Here is a 25783-nt window from a genome sequence, read left to right on the forward strand (position 1 = left end):
TGACACACACATGAAAACACAGCCACGTGCTCGGGTCTGGTCCCGCGGCTCCAGTTCTTTGAAACCGAGCAGAGAAAAACTGTCTTCGCATCCGGTTCCACACTTTCGACAACAACTTTAAGCAAAAACAAAACCTAAAGTCTTAAAATAACGAATTAAAAATACAATCTTTCTTTTTTGCTTATGCGTATTCTTGTCTTTGTGCTTTTGTGGGGATTTATTTTGCGTCTCCAAACCGACCCTGCCCAGGAGCACAGGTGTGGAAACGGCGACGAGTTGGGCGCGGCTGCCTGGGAGGCGGGACGGAGGTTCTGACGCCATCGCTGCGGGGCGGAGGCGACGCGGTCTGAGGAGAGGCTGTTCGTGCTGCTTTTTCAGACTCCTGGCTGCGCGACAGCGAGTCTCTGCCTCCGTGAGCTTTTCCCTCGTGGTCCGCCCACGGAGAGCCCCGCGTGGAGATGGCAGACGATCTTGGAGACGACTGGTGGGAGAACCAGCCGGCAGGAGCCGCCAGCAGCCCAGGTACCCACTCTGCCCGCGCGCCCGCGGGGCCTCCCCCGCGCCTGCCCCCGCCCCGAGCCCCTCCGCGCGCCCCCGCCCGGGCCGCCGCTGCCCGTCGCCAGCTCCGTCCAGCTGTGGTGCGCGCAGCTGTGGCAGCGCGGGCATCGCCGGGGCGGCGGTGCTGAGACTCACTCACACGTGGGACAGAGAAGCGTGACGTGAACCCAGATCTGCCCGCCAGCCAGGAAGGACCCTCTTCCAAGCTCTGTTTTCCTTTCCCTTATTTTCTTGGTGGGTAAGAGGGTTTTCGTGAAGACATCGTCTGGGTTGTAGGGGTTAAGAGGAACTCCTCGAGTAGGTTCAGACTGCTTCCTTTCAAACCGCGACTCCAGCCCCATAATACTGCTCCCCCCACCACCCCATCTCTAAAATAAGGATAATAACAATGCCAATTTCATAAGGTTGTTGTGAAGGTTAAATGAAGATAATATAAATGATGCTCCGTAGCGCAGTGCTTGGCACATAGGAAGTGTGTGGTAAAGAGAAACCGGAGTTTTTCTTGCTGACGTCATCATAGTGATGTAATTTGGACTATTGGAGCCTAAAGGAGGCTTGGGGGTCATCCGTTTGAACTCATTTTACAGACGAGGAACGTGAGACCTAAAGATGTAAAGTAATTGGACAAGTGCGCATAGCTAGTTGGAATCAGACGCCAGACTAGAATTAAGTTCGCACAATTCATACGGTGTTTACTGTGCCGTGTGTACCCCCTGCCAGTGCCGTGGACATGTTATCCTAGAGCAGAGAGCATGAAGTAACTTCTCACCGTAGACCTGGCATGGGACTTTTCTTTTCACGTCCCATAAGGCTTAATTACGTTCTCTGTCTTTCTTCAAAGTTAGCCGGCCTCTCTGCTAGCTTCTGAGATTTTTTTTTTTTTTTTTTAGGACAAGGCCAAAGATCATATATGATCTTGAGCGGAAGTCATTTTTTTTTTGAAACAAATAATTTAACTTTATTTTATTTTATTTTTTTTTATTGCTTAAAGTATTATAAAGAGTATTACATATGTCTCCTTTTTTCCCCCCCTGCCCTTGACAATCCCCTGGCCTCCCCTACCCCCCAGTGTCTTATGTCCATTGGTTATGCTTATATGCATGCATACAAGTCCTTCGGTTGATCTCTTACCCACCCCCCTCCTGCCCTCCCACCCTCCCCGGCCTTCCTGCTGTAGTTTGACAGTCTGTTCGAGGCAGCTCTGCCTCTGTATCTATTTTTGTTCATAAGTTTATAATGGTCTTTATTATCCATAAATGAGTGAGATCATGTGGTGTTTTTCCTTCATTGGCTGGCATATTTCACTTAGCATAATGCTCTCCAGTTCCATCCATGACGTTGCAAATGGTAAGAGTTCCTTCTTTTTTAGAGCAGCATAGTATTCCATCGTGTAGATGTACCACAGTTTTCTAATCCATTCATCTACAGATGGGCACTTAGGCTGTTTCCAGATCTTAGCTATGGTGAATTGTGCTGCTATGAACATAGGGGTGCATATATCCTTTCTGATTGGTGTTTCTGGTTTCTTGGGATATATTCCTAGAAGTGGGATCACAGGGTCAAATGGGAGTTCCATTTTTAAATTTTTGAGGAAACTCCATACTGTCTTCCATAGTGGCTGCACCAGTCTGCATTCCCACCAGCAGTGCACGAGTGTTCCTTTTTCTCCACATCCTCTCCAGCACTTGTCGTTTGTTGATTTGTTGATGATAGCCAGTTTAGAAGTCATTTTTTAAAAGTAGCCAATGTAATACGTCCTCGAATAACTTCCTGACTCTTTTGGAACTTTATTCCTAGCAAATGCATCTCTGTGTTTCAAGGCACAATTATCTTTCTTTGTAGGCTGTGGTGTCCCATATTTACTTTAATTACCCTCTCCCCTTACCTCAAGTGGTAAAAGCTATATTTCTTAAAGGATAGAGACCATTTAAGAACTAATTAAAATCTTTTCTAGTGGTGAAGGGAATCCTAATTCTTTTTTTTTTTTTAATATATTTTTATTGATATTTTACAGAGAGGAAGGGAGAGAGATAGAGAGTCAGAAACATCGATGAGAGAGAAACATCGATCAGCCGCCTCCTGCATATCCCCCACCGGGGATGTGCCCACAACCCAGGTACATGCCCTTGACCAGAATCAAACCTGGGACCTTTCAGTCCGCAGGCCGACGCTCTATCCACTGAGCCAAACCGGTTTCGGCGGAATCCTAATTCTTGATTCTAGTCCTGTCTCTTGCTGCTCACCAGCAATGTGTCTCTAAAGTTAGTTACCCTTTGGAAGGAGGGAAATCAACTTGTATTGAGCATCAGTTATGTGCTAGATGTTTTCATAAATAGGAATTGATTTCATCTTTATAATATCTTTAAAAGGTAAGTGTCATTTTTATAAATGAAAAACAGAAAAGTATTTTTCTGAGAAATACACAGCAAGGAAAATATCTGGGAAGAGGTTAGTCAACTGTGCCTGACTTTCTAAATCACACTTTTCCCACTATTACTACATGGCTTCTTGGGGCCTCATTATCATGATCTGTAAAATGAGGGTTCTTAGGGATTATCTTTGTAGGGGTCTTATCCACCAACAGTTCTAAACATTGAATCTAGTAGAACTTTAAAGTGCTATAGCCTCCTTCGTCTAAGTTGCCAGAATCCCCATCAAGATAATATGTTGGAGTTGTCAGGATTACTTTACTTTTCAGATTCTTTCTAGCTGTAAGACTAAGCTTTGAAAATCACTAACATTAAATTTGTGAGAGGTCTTTGCTTTGTTACTGCTTTTAGGTAAAGTGAGCATATAAGCTTCCTTGAATTCTGCTTGAGTGATAATTTACTGGTAATTTGCCTAACTGATCTGTATAGTATTTATAATCTGGAAGAAATCACAGTTGAACCAATTCAGATTTCCTGATTCTTCCTACATTAATAGGGAAAATCAGCCTAAAATGTATAAATTGTATTTTGTTTTGAAGATCAAAGGAGAAATAGTACCTTAAATCAGAAAAAAGGAAAGATAGTTGTAATGATGCTTTTATTTCTGTTGTTTGCTACTTGTCTATAAAAATAAACATCTTATTACCTGTTCCCAGTTCACACCAATGGTGACAATACAATGGAGCATTTTAGTCATTTATTCAACAAATATATGCTGGTTTTACACTGTGTATAACATCTGTCTAATGCAGGGGTGGGCAAACTTTTTGACTCGAGGGCCACAATTGGTTCTTAAACTGGACCAGAGGGCCGGAACAAAAGCATGGATGGAGTGTTTGTGTGAACTAATATAAATTCAAAGTAAACATCATTTCATAAAAGGGTCCGGTCTTTTTTTTTTAGTTTTATTCATTTCAAACGGGCCGGATGCGGCCCGTTGGCCGTAGTTTGCCCACGGCTGGTCTAATGTATCAAGTTATCTGTTTATTATGTGTCTAAGCAAATATACTGTTTTTGCTGGTCTCATGTCTTCTTAGATGTGGTATGTAATTCAGAGACTCTTACTGAAGCTCTTGATCTAAATACGACCCTTTCTGCATATATCTTGTGGCTTTTCAAGATATGTCATTTTTATATTAGAATCCTGCATTGTAATGGAGCCCAACATGGGACCTGGTACTTGGAGTTTGGTAGATATTAGATGAATGAATGAATGAATGGATGGATGGATGAGTGAATGAATGAATGCAAGATGCTGCAGAGCTCTTGGTGATCATATATATAAGTAGACATATAATTTCTCAGCCAATCCAGGCACTTTTGAGAGTGGAAAGCCATGCTATTAGAATTTTACTGGAACTGTCCTGGTCCACCTGGGATGTGTGCTCTCTCCATTGGTGACATTATTGGTGGTGATTGGAGTCATGGCCCAGGATAAGACAGCTGAGAGTTGCTTCTGTTGAGGAATGTGCAGTGCAATCTGCTTCAGGCAGCAGAACCCAGGAATCATTTTACGGCATCTAATTTTTTTCCACTTATTTTCTTATTCCCTGCCTTCCTTAAGAAATTGTTTGAATTGATTTAAGTGAACAATACATGCAGTAGAATCATGACTACAAAACATTAATGATAATGATAAAGTGTGAAGCTGAAAACAGAGAATGTCATTTACTGCATGGATTTCGTGACTTAGGGAGCAGAGTTGAGAGTTCCTGGAGATAGAGATGGTTACTTGATCATTCACTAACTGAAGAGAACACTGATTGTTTCCCCTTTTTATTCCAATAACATGCCTATTAAATTACCAAGTCAAGTATCTAGTAGTCAGCTGGGTCTGGAGCTCCAGGGTTGAGTCAGGGCTGTAGATACAGATTTAGGAATGACTGGCAAACATGCAGCTTACTTTTAAAGAGGATGGTTTTCACAATCTGCAAAACTTCTAGCCTCCACTTCTTCAGGTGGGTTTTTCATATGCTTTCCCTAGTTAATTCTGAATCTTTGATGTCATCTCTTACCAAGCATCTAACTAGAAAACTGAAGTCTGAGGACACTTCTGTATATAGTGTGGAAGACTGCAGATAATAATACTAACTTGGATTTGTTGAGTGCTTACTATGTGACACATAATGTTTTGATTGCTCATTTAATCTTCATAAGTACCCCATGAGGTAGTTAACTATTGTTTTTCCCATTTTATAGATGAGGAAATTGAGGTGCTACATGGTTAAATTATTTGCCCAGTGTTATTCACTTAGTAAGTCAGAAGGCTGTATTCATAGGCAGGCAATCTGAAACCAGTCTGCGCACTTAAATTTCTCATACATTATTATTCTAATTATCAATGGTGAGAGTATTATCTCTAAAATAACAATCCTTTATCAATTTAAAGAGGCTCATATCTTATAAACCTTTGTTTATATAGATCATTGTTATCCAACTGTGTCTATTAACCCCTAGTCTCCTTAAGTTTGCTCTTCTAAAGAACATTGATTACTTGGATACAAATACTGTAGGTAGGTTGTACCATTGCAGCCTACTCTACTGTCTCTACCAGGAGCTCAGACTTAATCCTAGAGCTCAAGGCCCATGTACCTGGCTGTCTTCGTAAAGTCTTATTTCATGGGAATGTCAAATGCAAATGATATCCAATTACTGAATTATTCCCAAATCTGCCTTTTCTCCAGACTTCCTTATCTCAGTAAATTAAATAACCAACTACCCAATTTCACAAAGAAAGGCCAAGGAATATCCTGATTTATTCATATTTGGATTTATTTTTATAAATTATGTTTTGAAAGGGAACAACAGACTTTTGCTTTGTAAATGAGCCAGTAATTCTTACAGTGACAGCTTTTGTCATTTAGAACCAATTTGATTGTACATTTTGTTTGTGATTGCTGAAATGGGAATTGTAAAATTTTTTTGGTAATATTTAATATGTTTTATAGTATCTCCTTCAAATCACGTTGCTTTATCTATGTTGAATTCCTTTTCGAAATGACAAAGTAGGGGAACACTTTTGATCTTTCCTATAAACCTGAATAAACCAGGGGTTTTTTTTGTGGCTTTTTTTTTTTCCTTTTTCACATGAAAGACCTATAGGCAGCCATTCATAGTTGATGTTGTAGAGCAGTGACTCTACATGGAAAACTCAGACTTGGAATATTTACAGTAGATTTTGATAACATACAACAGAGGATCAACTTCAGGGCATGTTATTTTTAAGATCATTTATTGAGCTCTCACACTTGGCCCTATTTTAGACACTTTGGATATGAATACCCTGAGTTCTTGACTTGCTGGAGGTAAATAAAATTGCCTTCAGACAACCACATCTCATTTTGAATGGAGAGCACCCCAAGTGGCAAACCTCTTGAATTCGGTAACAATTCCATGATTCTTGCAAGTGATTAAAACAAATTCTTGACAACAATTATGAATACTTAAAGGTACAATTTACACATCTGTCTCCAAATCACAAGTACATTAGTTCTGCTGTAATTTTGCGTGTCTATGAATTTTTTGAAAAATACCAGGAATTTGGAAGGCCTAGATACTTCCATTCAACAATAAATAACACATTATTTGTGGCACACATTCTTTGACGTGCTCTTATCTGATGTTCTTTTGTTGAACATTTTAGTGCATTCATAGAATTTAACATTTTACTATATATCACAAACAGCTTGAAATATCGTTTTCCCATTTTTATCAGCTTTCATAGGATTGATAATTGAATTATTAGTATTTACTAGTTGATTAAATTTTTCTTTCTTTTTTTTTTTTTACACAGAGAAAAGGAGAGTGATAGAGAGTTAGAAACATTGATGAGAGAGAAACATCGATCAGCTGCCTCCTGCACACCCCCTACTGGGGATGTGCCCGCAACCAAGGTACATGCCCTTGATCGGAATCGAACCTGGGACCCTTCAGTCCACAGGCCAACGCTCTATCCACTGAGCCAAACCAGTCAGGGCGATTAAGTTTTTCTTAAGCTCTTGTCCCTGAGTTCTTTGTTAGTCTAGTTCACACTAGAGCAGAGATCAGCAAACTTCTTTTATGAAAGACCAGATAATATATATTTTAGGCTTTGCTAGCCAGGTGGTTACTGCTACAACTACCTGACTGCCATTCTAGCAAAAATACAATCGCAGATAGTAAATATGTTAACAAACAAGTGTGGCTGTATCCCAATAGAACTTTACAGACAACGAAATTTGAATTTCATGTAATTTTCACATCTCACAAAATTTTCTTCTTATGAGGAACAGTGGGCAGAATTTGTGCCCCAGATTAGAGTTGGACCCCAAGTTGTATGTCACACGTCCCCAGAAAAAGGAAAATTTAAACATAACCCAGGAAGAGTTATGTTTTACATTAATTACTCCATTACTCAGTCCTTAATTATCTGTCATATATTATATCAGTCACATTCCTGAAATCAGATTCAGGCACACCTTTATTCCAGACCACTGCAATAAAGCAAGTATTGCAAAAAGTAACCTTTTTGCTGTGGGAAGATCTTGCCTTCAATTTGTAAAATAACACATTTGTGTGTCTGTACTTTATTTCAAACAGTTACAAGGAGATTAGAAATCACTGAAGCTAAATAAATGAAAGGCTAAGGAAAGATTCCAGGATAAAAGTATCGGATTATTAAAATTTATGTTACATATTAGATTTGTTTTCATTCACTTGGATTTTTATCTTCTTCCCTTTTAAAATTAACATAAAGTCACTCTAGAATTATTACGACAGCTTCTTTTATTTTCATTGTTCTTCAGAGGGGCTGCATTTCGGCAGAAAACAGGATGGGACTATGCTCAGGAGGCAGGATTCTTTTTATTTTAGTTTTGTTATAGGTCCAATACCATTTTGTTGAACTCCAAATAATATTCCTAGTTCTTAGATATATATGCATTTTATGACATATCATTGTATTACATATTACTTAACATAAGAATGGTTTTGGTTGGTAATCCTTTTAAAATAGACTTTGTTAGTTTAAAGACTTTTAATAGGCTTAGAACTATATTACCATTTAAAGCAGATTTCTGCTGATTGCCAGAGAAGTATTGCTATTTTCCTGCCTTGTTTTAAGGACTTTATACAATATCTTGTCCTTCTTTTCTTTCTTGCTCTGGAACTTAGGCCAGCTTGCCATGAAAATGTATTTAGGGAGTCTCCTAACATAGGAGAAAACAATTTTGGAATCTCCAACTTGAAACATATTTTGCGCTCCTCTTCAAGGTAAAACGTTCCCAGGGTATTTTGATTTGCTGGGACTGTTGTTGGTGCTTGTTTTTCCTATTTTATGCTTCTTTTCAGGCTATTTGGTTTCCATTATAGGAGATCCAGTGTTTTTTCTTTTCATTAGTATAATTATCAGTGTTGAATGTTACCCAGCATAACTGCTTTTCCTGACTCTATCATACACCATTGCCATATTTTAACACATTTTCTCACTTATGTCTTGACTGAATAGCCCTTCTCTCTTTAATTCACTCTTCCTCTGATCACTTAACATTACCTGATTATGTCGGACACAGTGCTACACTGCACTATCCACCAGTTACTTCCCTCTGAATTATCTCTGCACTTCCCTCTGAATTGTCTCTTGTACTATTTTTGGTGTCACAGCTTCAACACCTTTGTTTGTAGTCCACTCTTTCCACTATTCTCTTACTGCTTTCCTTTACTTTAGACTTTTCTACTTCAGACTTTTCATTCACCTGGCCTCCCCACCTTCTCCCTTTGCCACTTGCCTTCTGGGGATGCTGCACATCATCCCTCTTTCTGGCATGTATAGTTTGGTCCTGCCCATGCTTCCAGCCCTTCTCCTCCTCCTGGAAATAAGAGTGGGCTCAGTGGCATCAATGCATTGAAGCAGGCTTGACTTAAGGATGAGTGTGGAGAATGGCAGTTTCTTTGCTCTTGCTCCATTGGTTCCATCTCAGGACAGCTGTCTGAAACTGTGTCCTTAGCCATGAGGATTTCTTCCATTATGCCTCCAGTTCTCCATGCAGTATCACAGAAAACATTGGGTCATGCTCTTCTCTCTCTTTTTTTTTTCTGGCTGAAACTTTATGAAATATAACTGTCTTCTCATGTTCAAAATGCCTTGTCTTAAAACATCGTTGTATTACTCTGTCCACACTGAGTTACGGACACATCTTTTTCTTGATTCTGTAAGAGTGTTCAGTGAGATGAAAAGAATGACTTTAGCTTCCTGTCAGGAGACTGAGTTCTGTCTTGTAGATGACTGGTTGAATTCAACATTTTGTAGTTAGACATACTCATGGATTATCAGAACTGGAAGAGACCTGAAGAATTGTTCAGCTCTCCTCTTTTACATATGAGAAACTCAACACCTCAACTTATGAATGAGCTCAGTGTCAAATGAGTGAAAAACCAGGGTTGGAATTGGAGTCTCCTGATGTCAAGTTTTTGTTGCATCAACTGATTTTCTATAGCATTGATTCAGGGAAGAGATGTTGATTAAAGAATGTCCTATGAAATAATAAATTAGGTTTTTTAATACCTAGGACAATGATTCATATCTCCCTAAAATAACTTAATATTAGTGAACTTTGATTCTTCAATGTCCTGATTGCTTATAGAAAGCAGCAATACCAATCTAAAATGATTTATCTTACAAGCCTATGATTGCCTGACAGTATGAGTCCATGGCCTGGTACATATAGGGGGAACAACCTACTGGAAACATGGGACAGAAGATTCAGTGCCAGCAGCCAGTCAAGTGTGCCTGCTGTGCCAGCGATTATCAGGTAGGCCACACAGTAGATGTGTTTAGCCCTTCTCATTTTTGTTGTTTTTTTTCTCTGTAAAAGTGGTAAGAATGATCACTTTTTTATTTTCTCCTGCTCATAAAGAAATCATAGTTTTAGACCTTAAATATGCTTTTAATTGATGGAAGTAATATTACTTTCTTGAAGCAGATTAGGAATTCTCTCCAGCACATCTGAGCAAAATAGAATCAATCAAGTTTTGTGGAATGGAGGATTACTTCTGGGTCCACCAGAAACTTTTGAATTGTCTTAGTGAATTCAGTCTTATCCCAGGATAGTGATAGTCCCAACTTTGGGTTGGATTATAGGTAGGATGAGGATTTGGGGGGTATGTCTGGGCTTGTGATTGTGCATATATGCATTTACACAAATATAGGTGAAAATAATTGTAGCTGTGCTACACTTTCAGTATGACATTCATTTGCCAGGTCCAGCAACCTGTGAATAAACCACCTGTCAGTTTGCTGCTGCTTCATTTCCTGGAGGAGATGGCTTGTCCTCTTTGGCCTTCCAAAGTGGTAATTTCAACTTTCCAGGTATTTCTGTAGGTTAATGTATCCAGGCAGTGCATTGGCATGACTTACCTTTTCCCTCCTATATGTAGGAAAGTGTTGGAGGTGACAGTCCTTATGATGTGTAGCTTCCCATAGCCAGTGTGGTGAATGGGCTTATCCATTGGCCCTGGGGGAGCTTTAGGGGGAAGCTTAGTGATGCCTGTAGATTTTGGTTTAGGGATCCGTGTTGGGATTCTCTGCTTGCATACCTCCTTGATCTTGAATTAAACAGAAGAACAAAAGGTAGTTAATGGTACAGTTGGTGGAGAAGCAGACATTTTTAGGACATGGAGTCAGCTTGGAGGATTTGGCTTCTTTGAAAGCTCTGGATTCTGGGGACACATCAGATTAAAAATTGCCAAGTTTAGGGAAAAAAAAAAGAGAGACTTCAGTAAAGCAAGTCAACATGTGTTGAACATGTGCTACATGCAAGGCTCTCAACAGCCTATCTAGTATTAAATACAGAGATAAATAGGTTATTTTTCTTGCGTTCTGGCAATTGCAGTACTATAGTGGAAGATAAACAGGAGTAGTGTTCCATATTATTCTCAAAGGGTCATGAGATTGCCAGAGAACGTTTAATTTAATTGAGGAGGTCTAAGAAAGCTTCAAGAAGGAAGTAGCATGACTCAACTTGGGCCTCTGAAGACTTTTGGGTTTTTAACAGCAGGAATGGGAGGGCATTCCAGAGTAAGGAAATACTTTTAACAGTGTCCCTGAGATAGGAAATTGGACACAATTGAGAAATGAAGTGATTTTGCATCTATAATAATAAAAGCATAATATGCTAATTAGACTGGACAGCCAAATGACCTTCCGGATGTCATTCCGGAAGTCCTTCTGGATGAAGCTGTGGTGGCAGGGGCTGAGGCAGAGGCGGTTAGGGGTGATCAGGCAGGCAGGCGAGCAGTTAGGGCGATCAGACAGGCAGGCGAGCAGTTAGGGTGATCAGGCAGGCAGGCGAGTGGTTAGGAGTGATCAGGCAGGCAGGCAGGCAGAGTGGTTAGGGGTGATCAGGCTGACAGGCAGATGAGCAGTTAGGAGCTAGCAGTCCCAGATTTCGAGAGGGATGTCCGACTGCCGGTTTAGGCCCAGTCCCTAAACCGGCAGTCGCACATCCCCCGAGGGGTCGCAGATTGCAAGAGGGTGCAGGCTCGGCTGAGGGAACACTGCTCCCCCCACCCCCATGCACAAATTTCATGCACTGGGCCTCTAGTTAGGTTATATTTGCGAGGTAGAATGGGAATGTACTAATACACAGGGCCACATAGGAAAACTGTACTAATTATATACACTGTGTGTAAGTGGGGGGGGAGGATGTCCTGGGGGAGATTAATAAGGACATGGGTTGGGGGAAGACACAGTGTAGAGATAGAATTGTATTAATATTTGTTCCCTGTTAGTTTATGAGGGGTGAGAGGACTCACAGTTAAGTGATCTGGACTGGGAGAGTGGGTTGTGGAAGTGAAGAGTAAAATCTTTATTGAGTTCATATTCACTTAGAAATACACTTATTTTGTGTATTAAGGAAAAATACTCTTAGATGAGAACACATTGTTAAAGAGAGAGGAAAAGCTAACTGTAATTCTCCCATTATAATCCAGTATTTATTGTTATTATTATTTCCCCCTTTGCTTGCATCATCCTTTCCTCTATGAGCTTAAAAATGTAAATCTTTTAAAAATGCATTATAGTTTTCATCATAGATTTTTATACTGTTTTTATGGGAGCCCTTCTTATATTGTTTTTTGTTTTCATATTTATTATACTAATAAAGTACAGTGAAGTCCCTTTATCTCTTTACGTAAACATTCACTATTTAAAATGCCACCTAACTTTTATAGCAACCATAATTAGATTTTCAAATTAACACTACACAGACTTGGTTAAAATATGAATCTTTCAATAAAAGATAAGTATGGATAATATGCTTTCTGTTGGTATATTTAGTTAACATAGCAAATGAGATGTCGATATCCTGATTCAGTCTCCTCCTTATATAAATGGTATTCCTACCTTTCATCCTGACCTCATGGTCTCATCCTCAGTGTGGAAATGCTCGTTCAATATTTTTACCTTTCAAATAGGTACAGCGTTTTTTTTTTTTTTTTTTTAATGATCCCTAAAACTCACACTCACCCATTCATTCATTTGCTAGGAATTTTTTTCTAGGAAATAATCAGAGATGCTCACAAGGCTTGTTTTAACATTATAACAATGAAAAATGGACACAGTTTAAGACTCCAACTATCAGGATGGAGTAAATGAATTACACCATAATCATATGAAAATATTTGCTGTCTTTAAATAAATGATGCTTTTGAAGATATACAAAGTGTTTATTCAGAAATGTGAAAAGCAGGATTAAAAACTATATATATGCTTTCACTTGTATGTGTGAAGAGAATACTGGAGAACATACACCAGTGGCATCAGTGGTTAACTCTGGTTAGTAGAGTTACAGATTCTTATTTCTCTTACATTTTTGTATGCTCTACATTTTCTCTACTAAAATTATACTTAGAAAAGACAACACTAAGTTATACTAAGGAATAAAAAAGGAAGGAAACACTTCAGAGATCAGAACATTTCTTTGAACATCAGCCATATTGTTCAAACCATGAATAATAGTAGCTGCAGTTGAAATTAGTGGTGGACTAATTCAAGTCAGCAGATCTTGTGACCATAGCATTAATTATAGCCTTTCTAAGATAGGTTTCTGTGATGTCCTTTAATTTTGTCAATTTAGATTGGTTCTGACTATTATATAAAAATCTATGTTGGCATTTTATTTAAATTGCCGATTCCTGGGTCTCCCTCTTAGAAATTATAACGTATTTGTCTATGGATGCAACCAGAAATCCACATTTTAATACATTCTCAGAGTGATTCATCTGAGGCAGGTGCTTAGCCTGCCACACTTGGAGAAATACTGCCATAGTTGAACCTCCTTTTGATGTAAGCTTTAAGTCTTTTGCCTGGAACTTTGGCCTACCTGGATGGGGGAGGTTTCACACTGTGAAAGGTCAGAGCTTCGTGTCCCATTGGTTTCCGAGATGCCTATCAGAACCACCTGCGGGGCTTTTAAACACTACAGGGGCCCAGACCACGTCTCAGCACCCACCGACTTTGGATCACCTCGGACTGGGATACGGCAGGTGAATTTTTGATGAGCACCACAGGTTATTCAGAACTGGAATCTGTCCGATAAACTAGTTGGCATGGAACACAGTAGTGGTGGGGCTTGTTTTTTAAAGCTATACTGATGTGTGTTGGTGGAAGCAGTGTGTCTTGGGACAGTGGTCATTGGTAGGGCCAGTTGCCCAAAAGTCTTTGGTTTCCCATTGTTTCTACACATGGATGCCACAAGCCAATTTGGGGTTTTTATAACTGATTTCACTACATAGTTTTTACCTCTAGATGTCAGCAAAGGCTCGTTATTTTATTAGGATAACCCTACATGTCATTCCGGAATCTTAGAAATGATGCTGTATTTTTTTATTTTGTTTTCTTGTACGAATTTTATACTTGGGCATGTTTCAGTAAATGAGGTATGAACCATTACAATATGTCATCTCTTGGATCATTTTTATAGAACAGTATGTCAAATAGTTCCAAGAAAGTTTTATCCAAATTAGGAGTGGGTATTGAAAGGAATCCATGCATATGGCTCTTGTAAACCACATAGTGAATGTTCTACTCAGAGTTCGAGACTCCTGGGTTTCATCAGAAAGCAGAAGTCTTGGAAGAGATAAAAGAAGTGCAAAGCTCATTCATAGAAGAAAAAAATTTTTTTTAAATGTTTTTAACAGTTCAACGGGAAATTGGGATTTGGAATAGATAAGTTTGAAGGATGCTGAGTTCAGTGAGACAGAGGCATTGGTTTTATCTAGAGAGCAGCAGGGAAAAAAAGGAGTATATTTGTAGAATGTATTCCTTGAATTCTTATTTGGTCCATAGGTTCTAAGACAAACTGAGCAATCTACAAGACTTCCTGGTTACAATAAGTCATTAGGCGGCAGTGAATTTTAGTGGCCAAAAGTACAAGAAGGTGAAGATGTCTTTAGTTTTAGCTGAAGTCTTAGTTGTATAGCCTGGTTTCTAATTGAACCTTGCACTCTTTCACATTACCATGGAGGGCAACCATATACTAGAAAAAAATCAGCATTTATGGGGATATCAGGTCCTAGTTAGACAGCTGGAGTCAGGATATTTCCTTTTTTCTAAATGAAATGAATTTTGTAAGCTCTTTGAACTTTTTAGAGACATATTGGCAACATATTGTTTAAGTAAGCAGTGTACCCTCAGGAGTGTTCTTAACACCAGGGACTGCAGAACCCTCATTACAGCTGTAGCTCCAGAGATTCAAAGGCTCAAAACTCCTCAAGACCTCAGATCATTTTGATTTGTGGTCGTTGGGGTGATGCAGGGGAGGGGCAGATTCAGGGCCACCTGACTCCCCCGGGGACCCTGTTATGGAATTCGCAGTCAAAGCTGGATGTTATCAGAATGATAGTCTTTTGTATTTTTTTTTAATCTCTGTTTAATGGGAAAGTGCCTAAATAATGATGATGGATATAGTAATGAAAAGAAGGAAATGTAAACTGGAGAAAAATATCTTTGAAATGTTATTTTTCTCCTTTCCTTTGTCTTTTGTATTGTTTGATAAATCACTGCTAATTTGAAGGGGAGTAAAGGGGAAATAACAGATAATGAATCTGGCAGATAGCCCAGAATTTTATATGCTGCTTTGGTTTCTTTTCTCTTGATTTTCTAAGAATTTCCTCATTATACAGTAAAACTTTATCACTAAAGATTTTATAGTTTTATATGGCAAGAGTTTGTTCAAAAGGAAACTGTGTATTTTGATTAGCTTGTTCCCATTAACCTCTGTGAGAGAACATTTGGTTTTAAATATTGTTGCAGTGCTATGATTTATATTAAAGAGTTGTCTACTTTCTGAGGTGAAAGTTAGGGGAAATTGATGCCTTTTTAAAATAATGTGACATGGTTTGTGGTTATATCTATTCACCTCCCAACCTTTCTGTGGTAATTACACCATGGGCAGTGAGGGCAATCCAACAATAAATATTGAAATAAAGTTTTGGAAAAATCGTTCCTAACTCCAGTTGCTTCCATTTTGTGCCCAGACACATAGCATCACATGTAGAAATAGTAGGTTAAAATAAAATATACTAACCTTAAAATGTCTTCCTTGTTTATCCCCTTTCCTTTTATTCATCTGTCAGGTTTTTCATTTTAGATTTTTTTTTTGTATCTTCCCCCTTATTTGTATCCATTTAAATTTTTAAAATCATTTGCAGGCTTACATTTTACAACAGCCGTGAGTTAGTGGCTAGAGCACAGGGTGCAGAGCCAAACTTGGTCCTTCATTCTAGTTCTGGCAGCAACTAGTTGAGTGTCCTTGAATAAGCCAGTTTAGCTTTGCAGACCTCAGTTTCCTCATCTGTAGTCTGTACCTTGGGATTAGAATACCTATTGGCAAATTCTTTGGGGAGATATTGTGTAGGAAAGGCCCTGGCACATCCAAAGTGCCAGATAAGTGCTGATAAAGGTGATCAGTGATTGCATTTAGAGAAATATTGATATGAGAATTTCAAAAATAAATGATAGCTGATTCTTACTCTTAAATTATAGTATAGGAGAGACAAAAAAGAATTATAAGAGGCAAAATGAAGTGCTATAATAGAGGCACAGAGAGAAGTATTTTGGACACTCAGAGGAAGATTATAAAAAAAAGTAAGGTTTTCCAGAGTAAATGGTACTTGAGGTAGAAGTATAGTTTCTTCAATATGAGGAACAAAGAGAAGAGCATTCCAGCCCTTGGAACAGCATAAGCAAAGGTACAGGGTAAGAAAGCATGATGGTATTTACAAGGATGGTCAGTACCATGTGCTGGTGAGAGTGCAAGATATGTTTCAAAGGAAGATGAGGTGAGAGATGGAGGCCTGGTAGAAGGTTTGGACTTTGGGCATGTAGGTACTATAAGTGCTAAGTAAGTGATGTTTTGGGGGAGACTGGAGAATTGCCATGATCAAAACAGTGTTGTAGAAAGATCACTAACGACACTAGTGAAGATTGGATTAGAGAGGTGAGGGGTTAAATGTAGTAGATTAACTGTCTTATAGTACCATCTGTACTGAGGGCACAAGTAAGAGGAGAAGGGCATAGAAAGAGCAACAGGGTACTGCAGCATGAGCACACACTTAGCTTGAAGTGCGATTGGACATTCCATGTAGGATCGTTTCGTAGGCATTGAAAATTTGAAGATGTTGCTTTGAGAATCATCATAGAGAAATTGTTGATACCATTTAAGTGGCTGAGACAGCCCAGGGAGAAAATGTAATTGTAATTCTTCCTCACCTATCACTGGTCTCTTTTCCCACCGCAGATACTTCTACATCCTAACTGGAGTCTGAGAGTTGAGTTTTGTCTGGCCCTATTCTATGCCCACATCCCCTACACAAGGCCATTGATCTTATTAACTGATAAGAGTGTAATTAGTCCCGAGAGCCGCCTCCTAAGGAGGCATTTCTTTCCAGCACTTGAACAGTGCACAGTGATTGAATCATTATCCAAGCATTGATTGGCTAGATGGGGAAAAGGAAATCCTGTCCCTCTCTTCCAGTGACCAGGCTGGCCCCTTGTCCATTGTGTCTGGTCCAAGCAGACAGCTTACATAAACTTGTACTCTGTGGGGGGATCTGCCACTTCTTGGTCCCGGAGGTGTTCAGTAAGGACAGGATGGCCCCTTCAGCACATTTCCTTCCTCACTAGTAGTCTGAGAAAACCTGGAATAGGCCACCATAGTTGATAGGTTGGCCTAAAAAAATAGTAATAATTGTCCATTGTTCTCCCTAGTCCTCTCATTACCCTTTTTAGAAGCTGAAAGCAGCAGTCCTGGAAGCATTTATATTTTCCAAAATTTTTGTAACAAATATGTATTAATTTTATAATCAGAAAAAAATTTTTATATAAAAATATTGTGCTGCTTCTGTCATCACTATGAAAGATGTCATCCTTCTCAGTATGATCCCTATCCACTGACCCCGCCCCTCTTGCCCTGTCAGGTGTTTAAATGTTTCTTATGTTATGGGCCCTTTAGGAATCTGTTGCAGTTGTTAGTTAACTCCTTTCTATGAAATTGTATTTTTCTGAGGCTTTAGAACTGACTGATATCAATTAATTCCTTTAGAAGGCTGAGAACAGAAAAGGAATAGCTCTGTGTTTTGTTTTTTTAGAGGAGAAAAAAAAACAATCAACTCGCTAATAGTGAACTAATAGTGAAGGATAGTAATTCATTCTTGAGGAATTTCTTTGAGTTGTTTGAAAAGTGGCTGCATTGAAGCAGATGATATGCATTTAATTGTTATAAGAGATACATTGAAGAACAACTTAAAGACTTGACTCTAAAACAGCACTTTTATTTGAGATGCTTCCTTGGTTTACAGCTATTTTAATCCTGAATTGGAAGCAGAGTTTGGAAGCTGACAAGGCTGAACCCCCAACACTTCTCTCCCTGAGCTGGGAAAATACACGGTGCTTTTTTTTTTTTTTTAAGTGATTTTGGGACTGTCTTTTTTTTTATAAGTTATGATGTTACTTGAGAAATTAGGTTATACCATCTAGGAAAATTTTCTAGGCTTCTACAAAACCAGTAGTCCCAGCATCTCTGGGCTTAGCTGATGGTACTTATCTTTATGATGACTGGACCTTGATCCCTTGATTGCCTTTTCTGGTGGTCCTGCGTCTGTGTCAGGACTGTTAAGATGGACCCGGCCTTATAAGCTTTGATACGTGTGGCCGTCATGCTCCTTCTATGGATCACCTTCACTCATTTCTGTTGCTTTTCTTTCCAGCCATCTCCAAGGCCCATCAGGTCCTTCTGCTCTGCACATGTTGATAGACTGTCCAAGTTCATTCTTCATTTGTGCCTTTGCTTATAGACTCTTTAGAATAGAGTGGACTTTGACTGTAGCTCTAGTGCTGAGTAAAGAGTCTCCCAACAGTGAGGACTTACGCTTTTTCTTGGTCATGGTTTCTCCCCTCTCCTATCCCCAGGTCAGTCTTCCCTATGCCTGCCCATTTGTGTGGAGCTTGGCCTCTCACATTGATTATCTCTTGTTACCCTAACAGTGTCCTTGGGGGATTGGAGTTGGAAGGGAGGCAGATCACTCTTGGCTGTGGTGATCATGGAATGTTTCAGAAGAGGTGAGGCCTGAGCCAGACCTTTCAGTGTGGGTACCTTAATGACAGATGAGCCCGGCCGGCATGGCTCAGCGGTTGAGTTTGGACCTATGAACCAGGAGGTCATGGTTTGATTCCCAGTCAGGGCACATGCCTGGGTTGTGGGCTTGATTCCCAATAGGGGGCGTGTGGGAGGCAGCCTATCAATGATTCTTTTTCATCATTGATGTTTCTATCTCTCACTCTCCCTCTCCCTTCCTGGATGAGAATTCTATCCCTGTAGAGCAGTGGGGAGAAGGGAGGAAAAGCCCTGCATGTCTTTAGGGGCATTCGAGTGTTCTGGCTAATGTGGCAGGCTTGTGAGGCAGAGTGCAGGGAGGTAATGTTAGGCAACTTGTCTGCCCCCATAGGTAGTGGAGAGGATTAAATGCAATTCATTGTACTCTTCCCCCTTGCACTAAAGCAGTTTTGCCAGGGAAAGAGAATGGACAATGGAGTTTGACCTGTTTTCATATCTGTTTTTGTCACATACTAACAACCTGAAGCAATTTTTCTTATCTCTCAGAATTTTAATTTCTTTATATTTAAAATTGTGATAAAGCCCCGTTTATAAGATTGTTGGGAAATAAACTAACATTGTATAAAGGATTAGTTTTCTCCTTTTTGTTATGTGGTCTCACTACTCAGAAGCCTTCTCTGGGGACACAGAACATTCCCTAGCACTGTATCAAGGCCTTCACAATCTGACAGAACTATGCCCTGCAAGCCTTCCCCCTTCCCCAAGCATCTCAACTTCAGCCACATTGCACTGCTCATAGTTCCTTGAGTGTTGATTTCCTGTTCTCCTGCCTTGCCCTCACACCTCTGCTCTTGTGGGCATCTTCCAGGAATACGTTTTGTCCTCTTTCCTAGTCTTCTTCATTCCCTAGCCCTGCTCAAATATTATCTGTTTCTGAAATCTAACCCACAAACCTTGCCCCAGAGCAACCTGCTCCCAATTACTATAGTGCTTACTAGCTGTAGAATTCCTTTTCTGTGTTGTGCTCTTAATTACCTTTTAAGGTTGTCCTCAACTCCCACCTTAGATTCCAAATCTTACATCTGCACAGCTGTCCAACATATCAGTGAGTAACATTAGGTACATGATAAATATTTGTCAGTTTAATCTCGTAGGTGACTTGTTCAGGAATGAAGAAAACTTGTATCCTAACAGAAGACATTTGTGCCTGTGGTGGTTTTACACTAATACAGAGGGAATTGATACTCCTCAGAGAGGAGTCTTTAGAGAGGTTTAAACAGTAAAGGGAGTTATTTCTTAAGTTCTTGACAATCCTCCATTTTTTTTCCTCCTTTAACACAAAGATGGTTGATTGTCAAGACTTCCCTTTATTTCTCCCAGAGGCAAGTGAGAATGGAAAGCTTGTCCAAAAACTCTAGTTTATAATATGGTATCTTTGAAAGAGACAAAGATACAAGATATTAATACAAATATAAATGTTCAAATATTCACATGATCTGTCAAGTGAGTGGAAACAGTCTTTATGCAACTATAGTCTTCAGTGCAGATTTTTAAAGTTGCTTTGAGGCTTGTTTTGTCAGATTCAATTCAAGATGCCCATCTCTACACACCAGACATAACAGTTTTCAAGTGATCTGTTAAATTTTTTTCACAGCAAGTAATGTAAAGGAGAAACTGGCTCATAGAGTCAGTTTATTCATCTCTCTAATGCAGTGGTTCTCAACTAGGGCCAGATTTGCCCCAGACATGTGGCTATGTCAGGAGACATTTTTGTTTGTCACATTTGGGGAATGTGACTTAGCATCTAGTCACTGGGTGGAAGCCAAGAATGCTCCTCAACATCCGGCAATGTACATGACTTCCTCCACAACAAAGAATCATCAGACCCAAACTGTTAGAGTCCTGAGCTTGAGAAACTTTGCTCTGGTGAGGAGTAAAGGACATTAATTCATAGACTCTTAGAGAAGAAAACAAATCTTTTCTGGAAAGGCACCAATTGGAACCTGATCTTCTGTTTGCTTGCCTCAAATGTTCTCTCCCTCCAATCACTCCACTTACCTAAGTCTTTCCTTCCCCAGCTTCAAGTATTAATTGCTCTTTGAAGCCTTGTTAATCTACTATAGTCCCCTTAATCTCTAGATTATTGTAGGAAATTTAGTTTGCCACTTGATTAAATATTATCTGATACTCTTATTTCTTGTCTCTTCCTTGCCCAAATTAATAAGCTCTTAAAGGATAGTGAATCTTTTGTTTCCATAATACCTGGGTAGGAGGGTAGGCAATCAGTATGTCATGATCCATGTGAGGCTTTGAAGAGAAGATACTATGTGCTGAGACACTGTGTATGTCACTGATACATGAATGTTACATCAATTAGTAAACCCACCCCATCTTTCCAGAGGCCTAAGGAATGGCAGGGAGTGAGGCAGCCTTTGTAGGTCTATAGCGTCTCTATCTACATTGTTAGTTATCCAAACGTGAAAACAAAAACAAAACTTTAAAAAACAAAACTCTGAGGTGAAAAAGAAAAACGTTATCTTAGGTAATCTTAAAAAGTATACAGGAGATGTACAGATTGGTAGTTACAAAAGTCATGGGGATGTAAACTATAGCATAGGAAATATAGTCAGTAATGTAATAACTATGTGTGGTGCCAGGTGGGTACTGGGAATATCAGGAGAAACACTTTGTAAAGTATATTATTGTCTAACCACTACGCTGCTGAAACTAAAACAAAATAATATTGAATGCACACTGTAATTGAAAAAAATAAGACAAAAATTTAAATATACAGAACTGTTTTGTTTATGAGATGGAGGGGGGAAGAATTCACTCACATATAACTAATTTTAGGCTTTCAAAAAATTGTCTCAAATAATCAGATAAATTTGCTCTCTCTTGACCAATAATTTTGTGAAGAACAAGTGACATTTTAAAATGAGGACACAAGTAGGAGGATTATCCTCTCACTAGGGTAGCTGATTGTGATGGCAGAGTGCATTGTTATGGCACCATTGTAAGTGTAAAACCTGGTGTCCTGATGGAAAGTTGACAGATTCGTATGTGCTGCCATATAAACAGTGTTAATTCATTATCGAATTATAAGTTACTTAGAAGTGTTGGCCAGTTAATTTGCTGGACTCTCCAAGGATTCCTTATCCTACAGTGTTGCCTTTGGGGGATTCTGCTCTGATATATCTGACTGCACAAAAACTTTATCCTTCTTCACTGAGCTTTAAGAGTAAAAGGGTTCATCAATTGGAAAGGGCTTGGAGTGTAATCTAAATAAAAATGAATTTTAAAGGAGTTTAAGGTTTGGAAACTAATGAACTACTTGTTTTTCTTGCTCTTTCTTCCTTTGCTTCACTGTGGCCTGAGGTGAATGGAGTCCTTTGTTTTGGTTCATCCAAACTGCTCTCTTTAATGTGTGTTCTGGACCATTCCCAAGAACTGCTGTAGGCTTATGTTGAGGGTCTGGGATCTGAGAAAGAAACAGCGCTTGGAGGTGTCAGACAGTGTGCTACTGCTCAGTTAAAGATTCAGGCATCTATGCTTTGTACTGTTATAAAACTGGGAACCTTCCCACCCAATAAATTGGTAATGATTTTTTTTTTTGTTTTTTTTTAAATTGTTTCTTTTGAATAAAAAGAAAACGTGAGGACAGGCCACTAGAGGGCAGAATAGTCACACTTCCAGGTGTAATTCATTCTGGAGTGAGACCACAGTCAGAACACATTTACTAATGTTTATCAATATAGGAATTTGTAAAACAATGGAGTATCTACTTTAGGGTGCATACTAATCAGCAGAGGAACTTTTTAAAAATGCAGCTTCTTAGGCCTCTACCCTCAAATATTCTGATTTGATAGCTCTGGATGGGATCCCGGATTCTCTTGGATTTTATTTAGAGAAACGCTGATCTTAATATTTTGGGCATTGTTGCCTGATTATCTTTTGTCTTACGATTATTTGGGGAAATAGAATGTTATTAATTTAAAGATCTTTGTTTAACAAGTTCCAAAGGAGACTGGCTTTGTAAAGACACAAAATCAAAGCTACTTGTTTTTGTGTGGAGTTATTCTTCAATCAGTAAAAAGGATAGAATCCTTAGGCTACAAGTCTAAAAATTTTTAATTAAATATTCCTTTCATGACCTTCTCACAGTGCAAGCTAAGGGTAAAATTAACCTTTGGATGTCATAAAGACCCCACAGAAAACATCTTGGCATTGTGAATTTTAGTTGCAGAGACCTATGAGTGGAATTTATGGAATCCCATCATCATCTTGAACAAGTATAGAGAGACTCCTCTATTTGTAAATATCCAACTATGGGAAATACACATTGTCCTTCTAGCAAGGGTGCTGATTTTATTTTCACCAGTGCCCCCAAAAAGCAGTGCATCCTTGAGGGGAAGTTTTGCCATTGCTCTTAAATGGAAAGAAGAATGTGGTAAAATCATTCAAATCTGTGATATGATGCCACAGCTCAAAAAGTTAGAGAGATGGGGGAAGGGGCAAGTAAAAATGAAACTTGGTTCTGAAGCTGGGGTTTTGACCAATGAAAGGAAGATAGTATTTTTTCAGATGTATATAAAAGCAGTGTATCTTTTTAAATTCTCTCCTGGGCATTCTTTTCCCCAAGAATATAACTCTCCATCATTACATATCTCATACAAATATTTTTTAGTGTTACTTTCTCCTTCCTAGTTTTCAAGGTTCTTCTGTGATTGTACTAGTATGTGGATGGAAAAGAAAGCTCTGTAACCACACACACACACACATGCACACACACGCAGATATAAAATTATTTTTGAAATGAAAGGCTAAAACTCTAGAATGTCATTTTAGGTATGATTTTATAGAAATGGGAAGAAGATTATTTTTCTTAGAAATGATGATGTGTTTACAATAAACTTTAATTATTATCATTTTTAATAATCTATGTTATTAATCTTAACAGTGGTCCTAAAGTTTGATACTAATATGAATTATTATACCCAAGTGATCCTCCCAGTAGAGGAATCTCTACAAGAGATTTGACTTGTAAGCTCAATAAATCCAGTAATGTTAATCACTTGGGAAGCCTACTTATAGTTAATATCTGGAACAGATAATAAAATGGGAATCTGTGCACTATCATCATGGAGCTCAGGACATTTGATGTTAACTTTATTGTAGAGAATTGCTCTGGCTACATAATATAAAAAATTGAATTCTTACAAAATGGATGGACTAATGAATAGCCAGAGATCCTCAAACTGTCTTAATTGTAGGTATGCCAAGAGTGAATTTTTTCTTTAGCATTTGGGGCAGCCAGGAGAACCTTAGGGTGACAGGACTCCGTGGCTGATCATCTCTGCCTCTTCACCCATTTCCTGCCAGTGTCATGGAAACATGTGTTCTGTTTATGACAAAGGTTGGGAAGCACTGTGAAGACCATGCCCTTTAATTGTTTCTAGTTTCGTTCATAATTTTATGATCAGTACCCTTCAAAATGTTACTAGTATTCTCTCTTGATTTTTATCTAGAAAAACATCTTATGCAGCAGCATTATCAATGTCTACTTTGAAATACTTTTTAAAATGAAGTATGCAGGTTCCTTCTAAAGTTTTATCCTAAGGTGACTTAAAAATAAAAATAGTTTTGAAAAACATTTAGGCCATCATGTATTTTGTAATACAGTTGGGTCTCTGCTGATTCCCAAGATACATGTGTTTAAACAGAAGCTTTCTCATTCATCACCAGCCTAAACTTTCATCCAAATTTATTTAATGATGATGCAAGCCCACAGCATTGGTGGTGTAGTTCATCACCATGGAAGTGTTTCTGTCAACAAATCCTCGCTTGGCTATCATGAAATTGATTTTGCAGGGAAAAGGAGGATAACTGTGAAATGTTTCTTTTACTTCTAAAGATCTTTACAGTTTGATCTTTACAGTTTATATCCAAATGAATTGTGTTTCAAATCAATAACTAGCAATAAAATTAACCCAAGTAAATCAAAAGTTACAAAGTTGGAAAGGGAAAATGGCAATGAGCTACTTTGTCTGAAATTTTTTGGAAGGTGACTGGGGAACCAGATTTGTAATTTAAAATCTTCCTCTGGAAGCTGCTGCTCTCTGACATAGAAGTATGGATTAAGCTCGGAGGATGCCATGAGCCAGATGCCAGAATTTCTAGGCTGCCTTGGTTGAGACTTTCTCACCTACCGTATAAATGGCATAACAACAATCACAGAGGAAACGTCCCTCAACACACACACTCCAAGATCTTTTTTAAACACGCCTTTTCTATAACTTGTGTTTGTAACTACCTTGGCTTTTATTTGCTTGTTAAAAAGTTAAAAAAACAACACATGGTTAAGTTGTAAGCTTCTAAAGGCAGCCATTTTAAAAGCAAGGTAGGAAGCACCTACCTTAAGTAATCCAAATGATTTGAGGAACCAAATAGGGAAAAGGAACAAAAATGACATTTTTGCTTTGAAGCCACGTTCAAGAGTACTTGTCATAGTGGCCAGGTCTAGGTTTGAGTGTAGACATACATGTTTTATGGAGATTTTCATCTGTGGTAGAGATACAGTCAACTCTTGATTGTCAAGGTAACTTTTATTACTTGTATTTCCAAATGTATTTTTTCTGGCTTCCTATCACATTTCAAAGTTTTTTTACTTTCACCATCAGCTCATTTGCTCACAAAAGCAAATTATTTAATATTATTTTATTCAGTTATTATCAGTACATTAAGTTCCTAAGTTCCTAAGATGTGTGAAGCATTGTGCTGGGCACCAGAGATATTGAGAGATATCTCCAACACTAAGTTAAGTTTGCTCCTGAGAGATCTTATAGTTCACGTTGAAATCATAAAGTTTTATTGATTTAAACCACTTTCTCTGCCTTTATATGTGATCAGAAGTTGACTGTAACATGGGAAGTAGGTTCTGTTTGCTTTTTTTTTTTCTTTTAAGGAAGAATTAATAGACATTATGAACAGGAAATAAAATTCTGTACATGCAAAAATATAACACAAAAATGACCAAAAGAAAATTCAGCAAGCAATGGTAAAAATAACATTATTTACTGCTTTATAATGTTAAGGCATTTCACCAAGACAAGTTGCAATCAAATTAATGTGAGTTATGGAAAATGAAATACATAAAGATGTATTTATACAAGTGCAGATTAAATATTTTCCATACAGGTATGTAAA

The 25783-nt window shown here is 38.6% G+C and overlaps 2 protein-coding genes across 3 annotated transcripts in view; one reads left to right on the forward strand and one right to left on the reverse strand.

Moving 5' to 3' along the window:
• Window positions 1-327: 327 nt before the first annotated feature.
• CMSS1 (cms1 ribosomal small subunit homolog) overlaps window positions 328-25783 on the forward strand; it is a 406540-nt gene continuing 381084 nt past the window's right edge. The window contains exon 1 of one of the 2 annotated variants that reach the window (XM_081086727.1): window positions 328-522. In XM_081086727.1, coding sequence (XP_080942853.1) covers window positions 459-522 — 64 coding nt within the window. In that variant the 5' untranslated portion in view covers window positions 328-458. Of the gene's footprint in view, window positions 523-640; window positions 793-25783 lie in introns of those variants that run through there. The other variant, XM_081086728.1, reaches the window with a different exon arrangement.
• FILIP1L (filamin A interacting protein 1 like) overlaps window positions 9060-25783 on the reverse strand; it is a 54380-nt gene continuing 37656 nt past the window's right edge. Inside the window, exon 3 of the mRNA XM_081086722.1 lies at window positions 9060-10568. Coding sequence (XP_080942848.1) covers window positions 10377-10568 — 192 coding nt within the window. The 3' untranslated portion in view covers window positions 9060-10376. The remainder of the gene's footprint in view (window positions 10569-25783) is intronic.

Source organism: Myotis nattereri, assembly GCF_964212035.1.
Source record: "Myotis nattereri genome assembly, chromosome: 3".
Taxonomy (NCBI): Eukaryota; Metazoa; Chordata; class Mammalia; order Chiroptera; family Vespertilionidae; genus Myotis; species Myotis nattereri.